Source organism: Acipenser ruthenus, chromosome 14 (assembly GCF_902713425.1).
Source record: "Acipenser ruthenus chromosome 14, fAciRut3.2 maternal haplotype, whole genome shotgun sequence".
NCBI lineage: Eukaryota > Metazoa > Chordata > Actinopteri > Acipenseriformes > Acipenseridae > Acipenser > Acipenser ruthenus.
In genome coordinates this window covers 30498719-30517151 of record NC_081202.1, presented here as the reverse complement: position 1 = coordinate 30517151, position 18433 = coordinate 30498719, and the positions used below count along the sequence as shown (strand labels likewise).

The 18433-nt window shown below is 37.1% G+C and overlaps 1 protein-coding gene across 2 annotated transcripts in view; it reads left to right on the top strand.

Annotated features, from left to right (window-relative positions):
• The first annotated feature begins 819 nt into the window (after positions 1-819).
• Positions 820-18433, top strand: part of wnt7bb (wingless-type MMTV integration site family, member 7Bb) — a 67775-nt gene continuing 50161 nt past the window's right edge. Inside the window, exon 1 of one of the 2 annotated variants that reach the window (XM_034033362.2) lies at positions 820-1388. In XM_034033362.2, the coding sequence (XP_033889253.1) occupies positions 1291-1388 (98 nt within the window). In that variant the 5' untranslated portion in view covers positions 820-1290. Of the gene's footprint in view, positions 1389-4040; positions 4402-18433 lie in introns of those variants that run through there. The other variant, XM_034033363.2, reaches the window with a different exon arrangement.

Here is an 18433-nt window from a genome sequence, read left to right as displayed (position 1 = left end):
TATGCTTTCCGTACTATATTGAAGCATAATACCATACATGCCTACAATAAAATAATATTGCACTTGTTTTTGTGTTTTTGTATTCCTATTTTGCTTATAGAGCTTGCAGTTATTAAAATAACGTATAATACAGTCGGCTTAAACAAGACTCTTAAAATCTGTCTTGTAGCATAAATCTTATCACAAACAAACAAAAACGCAAATTACTACTACTACTAATAATAATAATAATAATAATAATAATAATAATAATAATAATAATAATAATAATAATAATAATAATAATAATGTGTGCGCTAACAATGTGAATTTATTTATATTTATTTTTTTGGTTTGTTTGTTTGACTCTTACATATTTTTCACCACACTATATGCTTTGAATCCACTCCATACATTTTTTTCTACAGGAGTTACAGCCTGTACAAGCAGACCTAATAGCATGGCGAATTTTATTTATTGATTTATTTATAGCATAAGCTGAGACTTCATGATAACCCTATATTACACTACAATGTTTTAATATGTGAGAAATTAGCATTATTTTAAATCATTACTTGCAATGCACATGTACACCCCCCCCCCCCCCCCCCACCCCCCCCACTCTAAACAGAATTTTTAAGAGGCAGCTAATTTTAAATCATCTTGCATTGAAAACAAAAACCTAGCAACTGCTATTTTTTTTATGGTTACCTATCGGATATTTTTTCATACTTGTTCGGTTGTTTGGCTGTGAATTTTCACAAACAGCAGTCACACGTGTTTAACTGTGAGGTATGACCCACGCTGCCTGACCCGCAGCTTCCAATTCCCTACCCTGATTCGACAGACAGAGGCGTGGATGTTACCTTTTTTTTGTTGTTCTACCTGCACCTGGAACTACATGTAAAGTACTTAAAATGTCGTCAAAACAGAGTGAGCTTAGTGGGAATGTCAGTGTACTCCTTCAATGTTCCGTGCTGAGAAGCCTGGTTGTGTGGAGATAAGGAAATTGTTACCTGGGGAACGTGAGAACAAGTAAAAACATTCGTTTCTGCATTAACATAAGAAACAAAAAAATACCTGAAAGTGATCTCATCTGACTCCTCGCGTTCTTGCCTTTCATTTTGTTGTACCCACGTTGGGAATACTGCAGTGCTTTTGTGAGTGAAGAGGATCTGTAAAAGATAATGGATTCAAAAGGATCTGACATTTTGATTGCTAAGGTTTTACAGAACTGCAGCAGGCTTTACCTCAGGAAAGGGTGAAAGGTGTTGATAGTGATATGCATATTGCTGGCCACCTTGCCGTTTAATGGCTTTCAATTATCTTCTGATGATCATGCACAGAAACTTTCGAAGGTGGATTTTATATGTGTTTTTGTGTTTTGGAATCATATACGTTAAACTAGGGTGAGTACCTATATTTAAATTTACCATAAACAGACAAACTCGTGAGTATATGGTTAACCAACTTGCAATTAAAAAAAAAAAAGTGTTTTGCATTCTTCCAAAACAAATGTAATATACATGATTAGCATATTTGTTTCTGAAATATTTACTTAATACATATAGCCATTACATGAAATACTTTTATATTCATATAAATAAAAATAACCTAGCAAACTTGAATAACAATGACACTTAGAATTAAAGAACACGGTACGTGGTTCATGATATGCAATGCCCTTACAAAGAATTCAAACTTGTTCTGAGGCCTAGTTTAGAGAATGTGATATGCTATCCATCTTAGCGACGTGTTGAAATTAACTTGACAATTGGTATGTCTACCTTGTTGATGGAAAGGATATGAAAAAGACCGGTATCGGAAGATTAAACAAATATTTTGTTGAAATACGCAGCGCTAAATCGCAAGCACTCAAAGAGACTGTATTTGGGCGATCATTGTTTGCTGTAGCTGTTTGAAGACAGTGATTTGGATCACACTAATAACTGGCACATACGTTTACTGCCAAATTCTTTACTTACCTGTTGGCCCTTATTAGTAACAGTGAGCCGAGTTGAAATTCCACATTCCAGAGCCACAGCCGAGTTCTCACCTGTCTTTGTACACCCCGACTTGCTGGGGGGCTTTTTCTTTGCACCAAAAATGTCTTGGGTGAGTTTTTTTGTGTGTCAGGGAAATGTGTTGATATGCAATTCACTGTTCTGTAAAATGCTAGTTATTCAAAGTATAAACATGCTGTTTTTGTCAGTTGATCAGAGCCACTCCGTTTAACCTCTTGGGGATTTGTCTGAGTTCATTTTCAATTAGTGGTTGGTGGTATTTTATTGTACAATAAATATATTATTATATATTATAAACCTGATGTAGCTAACATCGACAGTTCGACATGTCGAATGTACAGTAGCAATTATTTTGCTTGCAATGTCCTTTTTATCCGCTATAAAATAATAGTGCAGTAGTCTTTCAGACTCAATACATTTAAAATACTGAAGTAACACTAATACTTACATTGTGTTAAATATTATATACTATACTGCAAATTACAGTAATGCAGTACTTATAACTTATTTTCCTTTTTGTACATTATATACTTCGATAGCTCGTGTGTACATCTATCTGCACAACGAATTATTGGGACAGAAATTTAAAATGTTGCCTACAGCCTATCATGCATGTTTGGTTAAAGGAAATTAATACCTTTAAATTACTAGGAGCAATGGTTCCAAATCAATACAGAAAATACTAAAAAGAGGCATATTCCAATGTATTCTTATTGAAATCAAAATGTTGCAGTTATTCAAAATTAAAACCGAACGCTAAAACGGGCAAAATGATTGCATTACAAACTTTCCCTAAGAAGTTGCAGTGCGACATGTGCTGACTTCAAAACTTTGAATAAACCTCTAGCTTTATTTTATGTCGAATAAAGCAGTAAGCAATTCACATTTCTTTAGGATTAGTCAATAAAGGGCTGTTTTTTTAAATCTCAGTATTGAAAAGATCCTTGGGGACACTGTGTGTGTGTGTGTGTGTGTGTGTGTGTGTGTGTGTGTGTGTGTGTGTGTGTTTTATTCATTGGCTGATTGCATACTTATTTGGATGTGCAAGATTAAAAGTTTAAGGCTGTTGCATTCATGCGTCCATTGTCTTTAATTTGCAAAGCTGGTTTTATTGGTTGCTTTTTTACCATTTAGACAGTAGTTAATTATTCCAGAAAAAAACGAAAAATGGGAGACATTACAGATAATACAGCCACTGACATCACAGTTGCACTGTTCTGCGCTTTGTATTTCCCATGCAGACACACACCATTGCATTCAACGCATTTGTTGCTTTATCCATAGATCACCTGTCACGTCAAATCTGTTTCAGATGATTTATCATCTGGGATCAACTATGTCAGAGTCGCATATGTATAGGTCCATAGAACAGTATGACGCTATTCATTAGGAAAAAAAATGCAACTGGTAGTTTTACTTACATATGACAATTAGCCTACCATTAAAACTTAAGATTTTCCAGATTCGGACTTTACCGTAACACACACACACACACACACACACACACACACACACACACACACACACACACACACACACACACACACACACACACACACACATATATATATATATATATATATATATATATATATATATATAAACACACACACACACAACTTCAAACGGTTCAATTTTGTATCCAATATACGACTTTCATGTTTGTTGCTGTCATGGAATACCGCGTAGGCCTATTCTACAGTCATATCATTTGAAAACATGTCTTGTTGGACACAAGAATATGTGATTAAATATGTTGGAAATAAAACTTTTGAAAGAACAGTAAAACGAATAGGACTATTGAAATAATGTCATTACGCACGGGGGAACTAGCTTTTTTTTTTTTTTTTTTTTAATGAAAGGTTGTCATGCTCGGGAGGGAGCAGATCGGTGTCCTCCCTATTGTCATGTTTCCTAAAAAACAGCAGTGGGCGGATTGGAGTGCATGCCTGCCCAATGGCAGCCCCGATTCTCATGAGAGTAGAGAAAAGGCACTTTGCTGCCATCCAAATCTTTTAAACCGTCATGATTCCAGAAAGGGAACCACAATCTGTAACAACTTCAACCACTGAGACATGACAGACCAAATCCCAGGGCCAGCAGAACACACACTGCACTGGGAGAGTGGAGCAGCATAGCACCAACACCGATCCATCCAGCAGCACTGCAGACAATTCTGTTAAAAACCTGGGGACTTTTTTTTTTATTTATTTTTTTTCTTCTCCCCCAAAATAACGAGGGGACTAAAGCGAGAGGAATAAGGGGACTGCTATTTATTACTCACTCGGAAACTGCAATAGTTGCTCCATGCCATCATGATCATCTTCTCGTCCCGCAGTATACTGCTGTCAGTGTATTATCCACAGATATTCCTCATCCTCACAAGCGGTAGTTACCTGTAAGTGATTCTTCTTAACATTATTTTCAGCGGTGCATTATGATGAGGGGGGTGATGCAATGCTCTTTAATTCAGATTTTAAGTGTTAAATCAAAGAAGGCTACATATAAATCATATCGCAGGACAAACGGCAGCATCTCTTATGTACCGTTGTCAAATGAATGAAACTAAGTGGCAGGTCACTATTTGTGGGGTAATGCTGAGCGTCAAATTTAAAAGGAGCAAGTATTCGGTTTTAAATGTGATATACATGTTAATATATGTACCGCATGTATTATATCTGCAAGGAAGTTAAAGATTTTAAAAACACGTGTGTTTCGTTTTTGAACTTTTTGATTAACCTGTTTCTAAGCGTTAGCAATGCGTAATTGAGTGGTACAAGTTGAATTTCATAACCAACTGGTAATTTGGTAATTACACTTTATAGTTACAAATTGCTCTTCAGAGGCATTTGTTACAATCCCTTTTTATGTTATTGCTGTTGTTAATATAATTGATTAGATGATTAGAGAGAGAGAGAGAGAGAGAGAGAGAGAGAGAGAGAGAGAGAGAGAGAGAGAATTTGTAGAAGTTCGCTTGCTTCAGCTTTATGATTTGGAAACACGCTAAACTGCATATTAAGGTTAATTTAGCATTATGTTCAACATAGGATACAAGCATTGCGAGAGCTGGGCACAAAAATCCTCACAATGTTTGAATCTGGCTGTTTCATGCAGTCATTTGGATGCTATTTAGCCAAGTGTATTTTTCCGATTAAACTGCTTAAATGACAATGAGACATTGCTATGCAACACTAATAAATGCACTGAAATAACGTAATGCGTAGAGAGGTCTGAGTTAAAGTCGCTCCTGCAGTTTAATAAGTAGAGGGATCATGTCACATTTAGTACATTGCTTCCACATGTTGAGAGGGTCACCTGTCAGTGACTGTAAGTAGGAATTAATATTTTGTAATTATATCACTTTGTAGTTACATGCTGCCAGGACGTTATAATTTAAAGCCACATCTGGAAAAGTGGCAATAAAATATGGGTCAACTAACGTGCCGTCTTTGATTGACACTCTCGCGCCTTAATTGCCCTTGAATAATTGTATTAAAAGCTGCCGATTCTTCCTCTGTAAAATGTTTCATTTTCGCATTTAAAATAATTACTGAACCATACATTCTCCTTGCGTTTAGACCCCAGACTTGATGCTAAAATAGATGTGGTTTATGGTTAGAGTTAAAAAGTTGGTATGTCTATGTTTAGCTTTGGTTAGTACATTAGAAACTACATCCTACATGTTTGTTTTTATAATTTAAACCTGCTTTATTCCGCTTACAGAAAACCTAATATAAGCCTATATGTACAGAACTGGATAGTAAGAGGGAGGGGTGGTACCTTAAAACGTTTATGTAATGTTCAAAAAAAAGAAAGAAAACGCAGTGGTTCATTTACTAAAAGGGATATGTGTTTATTTCTTAAATTATGCAATCATTTATTTACCCAGAAGAGTAGTTGTTTTATTAGCTTAAAAACAAAATCTTTTGCTCAGATTCTTCCACCATTTATCAATATACTTCACGTTAGTCATTAATATGGGCTCTATTTTGAATGAAGTTACAGGCAGTATTAGCAAGAAACAATGAATTGAATTTGCCCTGTGTGTGTGTGTGTGTGTGTGTGTGTGTGTGTGTGTGTGTGCGTGTGCGTGTGTTGTGTGGGTGCACATGCATGAACTCCTGTCCATTCGAAAAATAACTGGTTAACCGTGCTACTTTGCTGGGTCAGGTAGTAGCACTAATTCTTTGAATATGTATACAGTAGATAGCAGGTAGGACACACTGTAAATAATGTAAAAGGATTGCAATGTACATTGGTCATTCTTTTGTGATAATATTATAATATATCATTGAAAAAAGGTTAAACTGTGAGTAACCTTTATGAAAAAATGCAGTATAGAAAGGGTTAAGCAATAAATATGACATTATCTCAGATTTGAGGATGACAAGAGGGATTGTGGGATGATTTATATACAGCAGTTCACAACAGTTCACCATTATGTGTCTCAGCCAATCAGAGTGCAGGAATTATCCTCATTGTGTTCTGATGAACTTGGGTTATGAAATCCCTGCGGACATCCATCCATCTGTAAATCACACTTACATTTTGTGTGTATATCTGGAAAATCACTTATCCAATTGTCATAAAACATGGTATTACCAGTATATTAGTTTAAGTTATTGGGAGTATTACATTCTGGATCTATATGGAGGTGTCTGGTTATCTGTTCATACATACGTCTTTATGTAACACTGTGATTTTTGAATATATCTGGAGAATAGCTTATCAAATTGTGATGAAACATTTAATTGCTAATTACACTATTTTATACATACTGTTGATATATGTCATGGTTAGCTCTAGATAAGATTTTGAGTCATTGAGTAATTTACTCTCCAATTTAGACTATGTGAATAAAAAATTATTTTGGGTAAGTAAAAAGTCATCCAATAAGTAGTGTACATACTTTAATGACAACTTATGGGGTACACATTAACTACGACCTTACATTTGAACTGTAATGTTACTTTGAACTACTTACAATAAAAACAAAAACAACAATTATTATTTATTATTATTATAACAATGATTACCAATTATTATTTGCTTTATTGACCACAAACAATATTGTTGTGAAGCTAAAAAACACAGAAACAGATTTTTTTTTACTCTGCTGCAGATGGAACAACAGGCCTGCATGCACATACTATATATATTTCTAAAGAAACGATAATATTGCATTCCTGATTGATCGCCTTGTTTTAGCAATATAAGCATCCCAATTCTCTACAAATACGAAATATTGTATTTATTATGTAGGTTTACCTTCCAAAAATTAGTTTAACAGATATGTAGGTAAATTGGTAGGTTAGGTTGAGGGGGACTAAGATGGCGCCTATAGAAATCCAGAATCCAAAATCCAAAATCCAGTTGCTTATTCACCAGTCACAAACACACATTGCAAATCACGGGAACTTTTTATTGAAAACGCAGTCACGTGTTTCTGGCAATTCGCGTGTTTCTGTCCCGTCATTTCTCTAGCTACCACAGGCAGTAGATTCGCAATTGACAATTGAGTCGCCGGGAGTATAAGAAGCTTAATAACATGCAAACTGAAGCTGTGCAGCAAAATTGCTATGTGTATTTGCTGATTGATTGAGGCAGTACTGACATTTGAAGTTCATTACTATGAAGATTTTTTTTTTTTTGGTATATAGGGTTTGTAAATATGGCTTGTGAAAGGTACTTTTTATGGCTTTCCATACATTACTACATCATATTGTACTCTTTTCTGGGCTACAGCTTTGGGGAAATAGTTTTACAAGCAAAACAAGATTACTGCAGTATGGGCTTCACATTGTTATTTTAAGCAGAGCGGCATGCATACCAGGAATCAGCTACTGTGGGACACTGTAGAGGCAGATGATACAGCCATCCCCAGACACACTGGAGAATAATTTCTTTATTTTGATTTCTCACAGTAGCAATTGTTTTGTTCAGCAGAACGAAAGTTTTATTGGACCGACAAAGACACTATAATGTGCAGAGTTCCCTAGGTTGTAAGATAACTAGCAAATCATTTAGGGCTTAAACATTGTTTTCAAAAGGGTTTAACTGTAATGAGTAAGAACAGTTATCTTTAAGCCCTTTTTTTGATACATACAAATGTTACAACTGCTAGGCAATTTACAGTATCAAACTCTGCTTTTATGCTTAACAGGTGTCAAACTTTGTAATTTTTTGTCAAAATATTCAAGTTGACTTGGTTCCAAGTAGAAAATAGTAAATTTAAAATATTGTATCATTCTGAAAAAACATAATAAAAATTGCAGATATTGACAAAATGAAGTCTGGTGTTCCGAACAAGGGTGATGGGGAAGTCTGATTCTACAAGCAATTAAAAGGGCTCCTGTAGTTTGTGCATTTTTGTGTTACTGTTTTATGAAAACTGAACAGAAAGCTCATCGCTTGTATCTCCTGCTTGAACCGTAGCAATTGTCTTTCTTCTTACTTTATCAACGTTTCCCACAGTATGTGCAGTGTAATTGTGCAAACCACTTCATTTCCAGGCTTTAAACATTTCTGTGATGTCACCCTTTGATCTTTTGATTGATTAATTCTACAAATCATCTAACTAAAAGTGGCTGTGTGGCTTTGAAGAGAAGGGCAGTACGGGGCAGATATACTGCTGATTAACAAATCCACAGTTTGTGTTAGGAATCCACAGAAAACCATTGATTCATCAACAAAACCACAATCAGAACATTCAACAATTAGTTAATTTCAACAATTAGTTAATTCTAGTATTACACATTTCAGACGTAACACTTAGAACAGGTCTATACACAGGTCCTAACCATTGGCAGTGTTCGTCCAACAGTGACTCTCCATGCAAAGCTTAATTCCGGGGCCCCTATTCCTATTCTTACCAGTAATACTACGCTATGATACCATGCCATTCAAACAGGGCAACAACGACATTATTAAATATATTGCATTTTACTACAGCAATCACAATAAACTAAAAACCACACCCACAGAGACAGTTCGAAATTAACCATTCTTGTTTTGACCACATTCAGCTAGAGCTATGGATTATGCCCTGTTTTTAAATGCCATCTACAATATGTTATTATGAAGCTTTTTTTTAAAGGACTTGTAAGTGTTTTAATATTATACAACTAAAACATAAACCTTGTTTTACTGTCAATTGCTTTTAGATTACACATCATAAAAGGTCTATATAAATTAAATATTTAATCTTTTTTTTTTTTAGTGACTCTTGTTGAGGTTTTGGTGTGCTTCCAAATGGGATTATACTACACGCTATCCACTGGGGGGGCTCATGTAACACCTTGAATAGACAGTATCTAATTTATTTACATCACGACAGAACCTTTCGAAAACAGCTATTTATATTTTTCTTTGTATTCCAGATATTATTGTGTACTTCAACAGTCAGAGTAATCAACAGAATTAATACTTGCGGGGGAGTTTCTTTGCTCTTGTCCAGAAGGCTCGTTTCATAAAAGTTCTGTGATTGCGATGCGCTTGCGAGGACGCAGAAGTCATCGCTGCATGCGTTTCATAAAACACATCGCAAGTGCTGTCGCTTGCGACCACTCTTTTGTGATCTGTGTTGAGGAAAATCAGTAACTCTGTAATTGATAACGTAATTACCTACAATGTCAGGTATGCCAAGGAAAGACCATTTTTCGAAATATTACATTGATACACTTACTGAAATGGTCAACACAAATGCGTTCTATTCGGCAAGTTGTCAGGATGTTTAGTCACAAAGACAAAAGTGTTAGATGATCACAGATGTAATAAACGCTGTTGGGATGGAGCAGAGAACAATGAAATGGATAGATGTAGTGAGCAGAAGGAGACGAAAAGAAGGGAACAGAAGAAGGGAGATGAAAAAGACCTAAAAGGAGGAGGAAAAAATTGTCTGGTAATTGGTACTGAGAAAGGATTGGAATAAGCAAAAAAAGAAAAACAGGATAGCAAAGCTTTTCCTGCTGACTTTGACACAACGTAAGTAAGCACGTCTTTTGTTATCCTTCTAAGTAAGCAATAATTAATATAGATAAATAGTTATACATTACACAACTTGTTAATAAAATGCATTATTACCATTATCTTTCCCACTGTCTCCCAATATCTCATCACCAATATCTCCACTGGCAAAGTGATCAGCAATATTACAATTGCCAAATGAAACTGCCGTTTGTACTGCCAGGGTATCGAATGACAGCATCTAAAACAGGCATTTATGCATATGAGACGGCTTGAATATAAACAGATTTAAAACCTTTCCTGCATACGTACAGGTGCTCATTCACAGCAGAGAACAAAATTGGTATTTAAGAGCCATCAATGGCAAATGTCTTGATCTAATAAATTGCACAGATAACAAAATGCAGCACATGTACATGTTTTTATTTGAATTGTGATGCTATTTTAATACAATATTTTTGTATTTTGTTTACTATTGTATTTTGTTTAGTTCAGTGTGCACAGTAAATCCAACATGGACTTCTGGGTTAATAATGAACTGATTTTTACTCATTAAAAGGCTTTTTTAATGGTTTTAAAAAAAATGTGTTTGTTTTTGTGTCAGATATCTTTAAGTTAGGTTAAAACTGATTAATAACACCCATTAAACAGATCCATTCTGTTTAAATCTAAAATGATTAGTTATCTCCCTTCTTGGCAATCAGTACTTTGATATTAATTATGATATATGCATCAACGGGATTTGACGGGTCCCTAAATATTCGTTCCCTTATGATTTTTCTGCCATATCGACGGGCAGCTAGTTGTATGAGCAGCAGGGTATGTCCTAAAGCAGGACTTGCGATGAAAATTGCTACTTGCAGTTGCTGTCTGGCTGTCGCAAATTTCAATCAAAATCGGCGACCCTGCAGCCTTGTGAAAGTTTTATGAAACCCAAATGTTAATCTGCGAGGTGCCTACGACTGCAATTCAGTGCAAATCGCTTTCATGAAACGGGCCTGGCTGATGAGAAGTTTGCTGATTCAGTTTTGGGCTTGGTACCGACTTCTTTTTCTAGTTTAGTCAGATGTTTTTGTGTTGTCCAAACTGTTGGAATCGTCACTCAGTCTTAGATTGCTTTGGCTGGCCTAGATTGCTCTTTTCATTTTGACGTCATTACTATACAAAAATAAAACAGACGAAATTCAACATGAAACGGATTAGTAGGATTTGACTGGTACAATTTGCAGCACACATAAAGTAATGAAAAAAAATTGGCGGGTACAGTAACCTACAGGGGAAGTGCTTCCGGAGACCATGACCTGAGGTGAAGCATACTTGCGCTATGCAGAGACACTATAGTTTTTCTGTTCGAAACAAGGCAGGGTCTAGGCTGGGTATTTTGCAGCAGTATAATTTATTATTTGTTTTCCCCTAGATCTTTGCCAGTCAGTTTTTTTCTTACTGGTATGCATACCTGCATATACCGTTTATGGCTTGTGGCGTACAGATACAAAGAACATTAAAATGTCTACTAAGTAATTAATTCTGGTGCAGACTTGAGGTGAATATACGTTGTTTTTTATAGTAACTGAGCCATGACAACAGGGCCCCTCCTGCTGCCTCAGGCCCCATGCAATTGCATGAGCTGCCTGTGCCTAAAACTGCTACTGGTCCTAACCTAAACAGGGCAGCAGTGTGGAGTAGGGGTTAGGGCTCTGGACTCTTGACCAGAGGGTCGTGGGTTCAATCCCAGGTGGGGGACACTGCTGCTGTACCCTTGAGCAAGATACTTTACCTAGATTGCTCCAGTAAAAACCCAACTGTATAAATGGGTAATTGTATGTAAAAATAATGTGTAAAAAATAATGTAATTGTATGTAAAAATAATGTGATATCTTGTAACAATTGTAAGTCGCCCTGGATAAGGGCGTCTGCTAAGAAATAAATAATAATAATAACCTTCACGCAGACAGCTATTGTTTTTGAAACCTGTTCTACCTCTGGGTATTATTTAAAAGATGGGCTGCACCTAAATAAACTGGGGGCAAGTAGATTGGCAGAAAATATTGAATAATTTAAACTAGAGGTGGAGGGGGAGGGAGAACAAATACAGTTGAGACTGATTTGCCTAAAAAATAGAAGTTACACTATCAAATGGCTCCTGTTCTATGCCTGTATGCAAATCTTTAGGGGCTTCCCTTAATAATCTCCAAAATATTGAACCTGCTCCAACAGTGCCAGCTGCAAATGCTAATCTATGTTTAGCATTATCAAATGTTAGATCTCTATCAAATACATATTTTTTAATTAATGATTTTATTACAGATCACAACCTTGACATTGTATGTTTAACTGAAACACGGCTCAGTGCTGATGATAGTGTTTCCCTGATAGAGGCTTCTCCTCCAAATTATACTTTTTTGCAGAAGGCACGCTCTATGGGGAGGGGCGGACTTGCCACTATTTGTCACACAAATCACAATATTAAACAAGAAAATAATGAATATTATTCTTCATTTGAATCGTTGACACCAATGTTGAATATGCAATTACCTCTTCTTATTGTAATCATATACCATCCGCCTACATTTAATTCATCTTTTCTGACAGAATTTGTCATCGCTTTCTGTAAAAACAGTAGGGTCCTTTTACTTGGAGATTTTAATATACATGTTGACGTTGAATCTGATCCTAAATCTTTGGAATTTCAAAGGCTCTTAGATTGTCTTGATTACACTCAGCATGTTACAGGGCCTACTCTCAATCGTGACCATACTTTAGATGTAGTAATTTCTCATGGCTCAGTTGTTCAAAAATTGTCATCCTACTATATCTGATTATTTTGGCTATTCTTTTTTAGATTAAGTTGCTTGTACAGACATAGGGGTAGGTTTACTAAAGTGTTGTGCCTGTCGCAACAGTCGGAAGTCTTGGGTGAAGTGTGCTAAACAGACACAATGTTATTTGCGACTTTTTATGGAATGCTTTGCGGCTTCAGTTTTTCTTTGCAGTTCAACCTCAGTATGTAGTTATGGGTGTTCAACAACAATATGTAGTTATCCGCGTTCCTGCATAAATTCGCAAAAAGGGGGTTGAGAGAGTGCAAATGAGGGTTCTCAAATATTATAATGAGATGTACGAAAGCTGCAGACAATTGCGACACTTACAATTGCATAAATTTTTTAAGAGCTTTTGAAAGCACGTTTTAAACAGTCGTAATTGTTGCAGGCATTTCCCAGTCCTCTCGTGCATTGCCAGTTGTGCTCAGTGCATTACTGAGGCGAACAACGAAATGCCTATTTTTCCCTAAAACCAGGGAGCAATAGACTGCACATGTGCCGCTAACCTCTCCATCTTTATAGGAATAGGAAACACACCTATTCTATTAATGTGCAGGTGGTTTGTAAGTGTGCACAATTTAGCACTGAACCACTGACTAACTTAAATAAAAAAGGACAGTATACATTTGGCTTATAGGCATGATAATAGGAATTAGTGGTAAAATGCAAAATGTGTTGCTAGTCCCTTGAAATTCGTATTAATGAGAATTGACTGTCCTCCTGTAAGTATCATAACTTGTCAATGCGGCACCATGACCTATTTTGTGTTAATTGTCTAGGCTGCCAAGTTATAATAATAACAATAATAATAATAATAATAATAATAATAATAATAATAATACTATGACTACGACTACTACTAAGAAGAAGAAGAAGAAGAAGAAGAAGAAGAAGAATTTTACGGCCTTGTATTAAGAATAAAATCAATCACCATTATATATATGTAACAAATTAATGCACTTACCCGTCACACGTGATTTCTGACTCCATCGCCAGTTTTGTGATACAAAGCCCATCTCTTCAGTGTTACAATGTAGTTGTTTATCCATCACAGCCCATGTTTTTTTTAATTTTATTTTGTTTTGTTTTGTTTTTTCTCCCGTGCCAAATCTTTATTGTGCAATTACACAGAGCTTCCTCCAATTTCACATGACGAAAATGCAGCAAAAACAAAGCAAACAAGACAAGCTATGGTAATGTAAAAGTTAATCATTAAACAGTATTAGATACTGTGATGCATTTTTTTTTAATCTGTGATCTTTAGTTTCTTTTGTGCATTTTCATTTGCAAGTGAACTGTGACATTCTGCAATTTTAAATACTGACTTTGGATACTGTTTTAATTCTGGAAACTGGTGTTGTTTTTTTAATCTTTTGCTAAATTGCATTGCCTTTTACATTTTACGCAGTTCTGTGCATGGGTAACATTTTGATTTAATTTTGCTGTTGGGTCATTAATGATTTAAAAGTATACAATGTATTATAGTCCACGTAACTACAGTCATCTCTTTTAGCAACTGATATTTTTAGAATCATATCGTTCTGAATTAAAATAATTCTTCTGTTGAAAATATAGTACTGTACCAACAAAACCAACTACAGTACATCTAAATGGAAGCCTACTTATTTTAAAACACAGTCCTTTCAGCTATGTATTTTTGACATTGTATCTTTTTTGTATTCATTGAAAAAACGGCCAAGGGTTGGAGCAGTCAAAATGAAATAATCAGGTATGTGTCACACTCGTTACTGTCAAAATCAAAATTTTATAGGGTTGGATATGTGAGTGTTGACTGTAATTATTTTATTATTTATTTCTTAGCAGACGCCCGTATCCAGGGCGACTTACATTTGTTACAAGATATCACATTATTTTTTACATACAATTACCCATTTATAGAGTTGGGTTTTTACTGAAGCAATTTAGGTAAAGTACCTTGCTCAAGGGTACAGCAGCAGTGTCCCCCACCTGGGATTGAACCCACTACTCTCCGGTCAAGAGTCCAGAGCCTTAACCACTACTCCACACTGCTGCCCAACTGTTTAACAGTATTAAAATAGGTAAAATGAAGACGGAACAGAATGCATTGTACAGATGATGTTTACATTAATAAAAACAATGTTATTTAGATTTTTGCACCCTTGCATGCATAGACGTTATCCTTCGGCACCCTCTGCTGCAGCAAACCACAACTCAACTCCTGTTAATTATTTGAACAATGTCCCATGACTCTCGCAATGTATAATGCTAGAGATCTTGCTAAGAAGACGCAACAGATATTTAAATTAGTATATTGCGGCTGTCTTCATTAACATATTTTCTGTTAGTACACACGACTACATTTTCACTTTGTTAAGTGTCTCAACAAAAATGCAAATTGCGGTATGTTTGCGCTGCGACTGGCCCATCTTAGTACACCTACCCCTAAGAGTGCAGTGCATTACACTAAAACTCACAAAATAAATTCATCAACTGCATCCAGGTTCTCTGATTTACTGAGGCCATCACCGCTCACTGCTGTTCTGTCTCTTTCACTTGATAGGTTAGTTGATTATAATTGTATTTTATCAAATGCTTTTGATACAGTGGCCCCAGTTAGAACTCATAAAGTTTCTCTAAACAAACCTCATCTTGGGTAACCAGCTGACATATGCCAAAAGAAAAGGGAAAGTCTAGAACGTAGATGAAGGACTACAAAATTGTATATTCATTATGATAGCTGGAAACAGTATAGGCTGGAGTACAATAACGTTTTGAGAGAAGCCCGACGCTCTCATTTTTAAAAATATATTAATGCAAACAGAGATAATCCCAGGGCCCTCTTTTCCACTATTGATAAATGATTCAACCCCTCCTCGATTGCAGCCCCTCATATCGAAGCCACACCAGCTAACTGTGAGACCCGTCCTCGATTGCACCCCCTCATATCGAAACTACTCCAGCTGACTGTGAGACCCGTCCTCGATTGCACCCCCTCATATCGAAGCTACACCATCTAACTGTGAGACCCCTCCTCGATTGCACCTCCTCATATCGAAGCTACACCAGCTAACTGTGAGACCCGTCCTCGATTGCACCCCCTCATATCGAAGCTACACCAGCTAACTGTGAGACCCCTCCTCGATTGCACCCCCTCATATCGAAGCTACACCAGCTAACTGTGAGACCCGTCCTCGATTGCACCCCCTCATATCGAAGCTACACCAGCTAACTGTGAGACCCCTCCTCGATTGCACCCCCTCATATCGAAGCTACACCATCTAACTGTGAGACCCCTCCTCGATTGCACCTCCTCATATCGAAGCTACACCATCTAACTGTGAGACCCCTCCTCGATTGCACCTCCTCATATCGAAGCTACACCATCTAACTGTGAGACCCGTCCTCGATTGCACCCCCTCATATCGAAGCTACACCATCTAACTGTGAGACCCCTCCTCGATTGCACCTCCTCATATCGAAGCTACACCAGCTAACTGTGAGACCCGTCCTCGATTGCACCCCCTCATATCGAAGCTACACCAGCTAACTGTGAGACCCCTCCTCGATTGCACCCCCTCATATCGAAGCTACACCATCTAACTGTGAGACCCGTCCTCGATTGCACCCCCTCATATCGAAGCTACACCATCTAACTGTGAGACCCCTCCTCGATTGCACCCCCTCATATCGAAGCTACACCAGCTAACTGTGAGACCCGTCCTCGATTGCACCCCCTCATATCGAAGCTACACCATCTAACTGTGAGACCCCTCCTCGATTGCACCTCCTCATATCGAAGCTACACCATCTAACTGTGAGACCCCTCCTCGATTGCACCCCCTCATATCGAAGCTACACCAGCTAACTGTGAGACCCGTCCTCGATTGCACCCCCTCATATCGAAGCTACACCATCTAACTGTGAGACCCCTCCTCGATTGCACCTCCTCATATCGAAGCTACACCAGCTAACTGTGAGACCCGTCCTCGATTGCACCCCCTCATATCGAAGCTACACCAGCTAACTGTGAGACCCGTCCTCGATTGCACCTCCTCATATCGAAACTACTCCAGCTGACTGTGAGACCCCTCCTCGATTGCACCTCCTCATATCGAAGCTACACCATCTAACTGTGAGACCCCTCCTCGATTGCACCCCCTCATATCGAAGCTACACCAGCTAACTGTGAGACCCCTCCTCGATTGCACCTCCTCATATCGAAGCTACACCAGCTAACTGTGAGACCCGTCCTCGATTGCACCCCCTCATATCGAAGCTACACCAGCTAACTGTGGCATTGCTTAATTATTTTGAAAGTAAAATTACTAATATAAGGGGTCATGTTTTTCAGGGTGGTTCTGATCTTAATGTGCTGATTAGATCAATGACTTTCCCTTATTATAATACAAGAGCTGAATAAGTTAGTGATGCAGGTGAACTCTTCCACTTGTTTTTTAGATCGAATTCCAACAAAAACCTTCAAAGGCATTTTTAGTGATCTATGTGACTTTGTTTTAGAAATTATTAACTGATCTTTGTCAACTGGAACAGTATCAACTGCTTTTAAAACTGCCATGGTTAAGCCATTACTCAAAAAATCTAATTTAGAACCTACAATCTCCAATTTACCTTTTATAGCTAAGATTTTGGAGAAGGTAGCAGCCAGTCAACTTAATATGTTTCTTGATAACAATAAAGTTCTTGAAAAGTTCCAGTCGGGTTTTCGATCTGCTCATAGTACAGAGACTACACTGGTTAGAGTTGTAAATTACTTATTGGTAAATGCAGATTGGGTAGATTTCCATTCTGGATTTATTAGACCTAAGTGCAGCTTTTGATACTGTTGATCATACCATTTTAATTGATCACCTTAAAAACTTTGTAGGGTTGCTTGAACTGTACTAAACTGGTTTAAATCATATCTTACTAATAGACAGAATTGTGTTTTCTTGGGAGATTCAGCATCAGGATTAGCTACAACTACCTGTGGTGTTCCCCAGGATTCCAGTCTTGGTCCCATATTATTTTCTTTATACATGCTACTGCTGGGGGAGATATTTCGTAAATGTAGTGTACATTTTCACACCTATGCTGATGACACACAGCTTTATATTTCTGTGAAACCTGGGGACACCTCTGCGGTCTCTGATTTAATTGAGTGTCTGAATGATGTAAAAATCTGGATGTCTCAAACGTTTTTGCAGTTAAATTCAGATAAAGTTTTGATTTTGGGTTCTCAACAACAACTGAAATTTGCCAATTCTCTAAAAACAAAGTTGAATAATTTAAATGCAAACCCCAAATCAGAGGCCAGGATATGGGATTCATATTTGTTTCTGATTTATGTTTTGAGGCTCATATCCGTAATGTCACCAAAGTGTCCTTTTATCATCTACAAAATATTGCTAAGATTAGGTCTTGTCTTTCATTGCTGGATTCTGAGAAGCTAATTCATGCTTTTGTCTCATCTAGATTCTGTTACTGCAATGCTCTTTTTTTGCTGGTTTACCAGACCATGCCTTTTCACGGTTACAGCTTGTTCAAAATGCAGCGGCGCGGGTGCTTAGTATAAAAAAGAAGTGTGACCACATAGCTCCCATGCTTGCTTCTCTACACTGGCTTCCAGTGAGATATAAAGTTGATTATAAGATCCTACTTTTG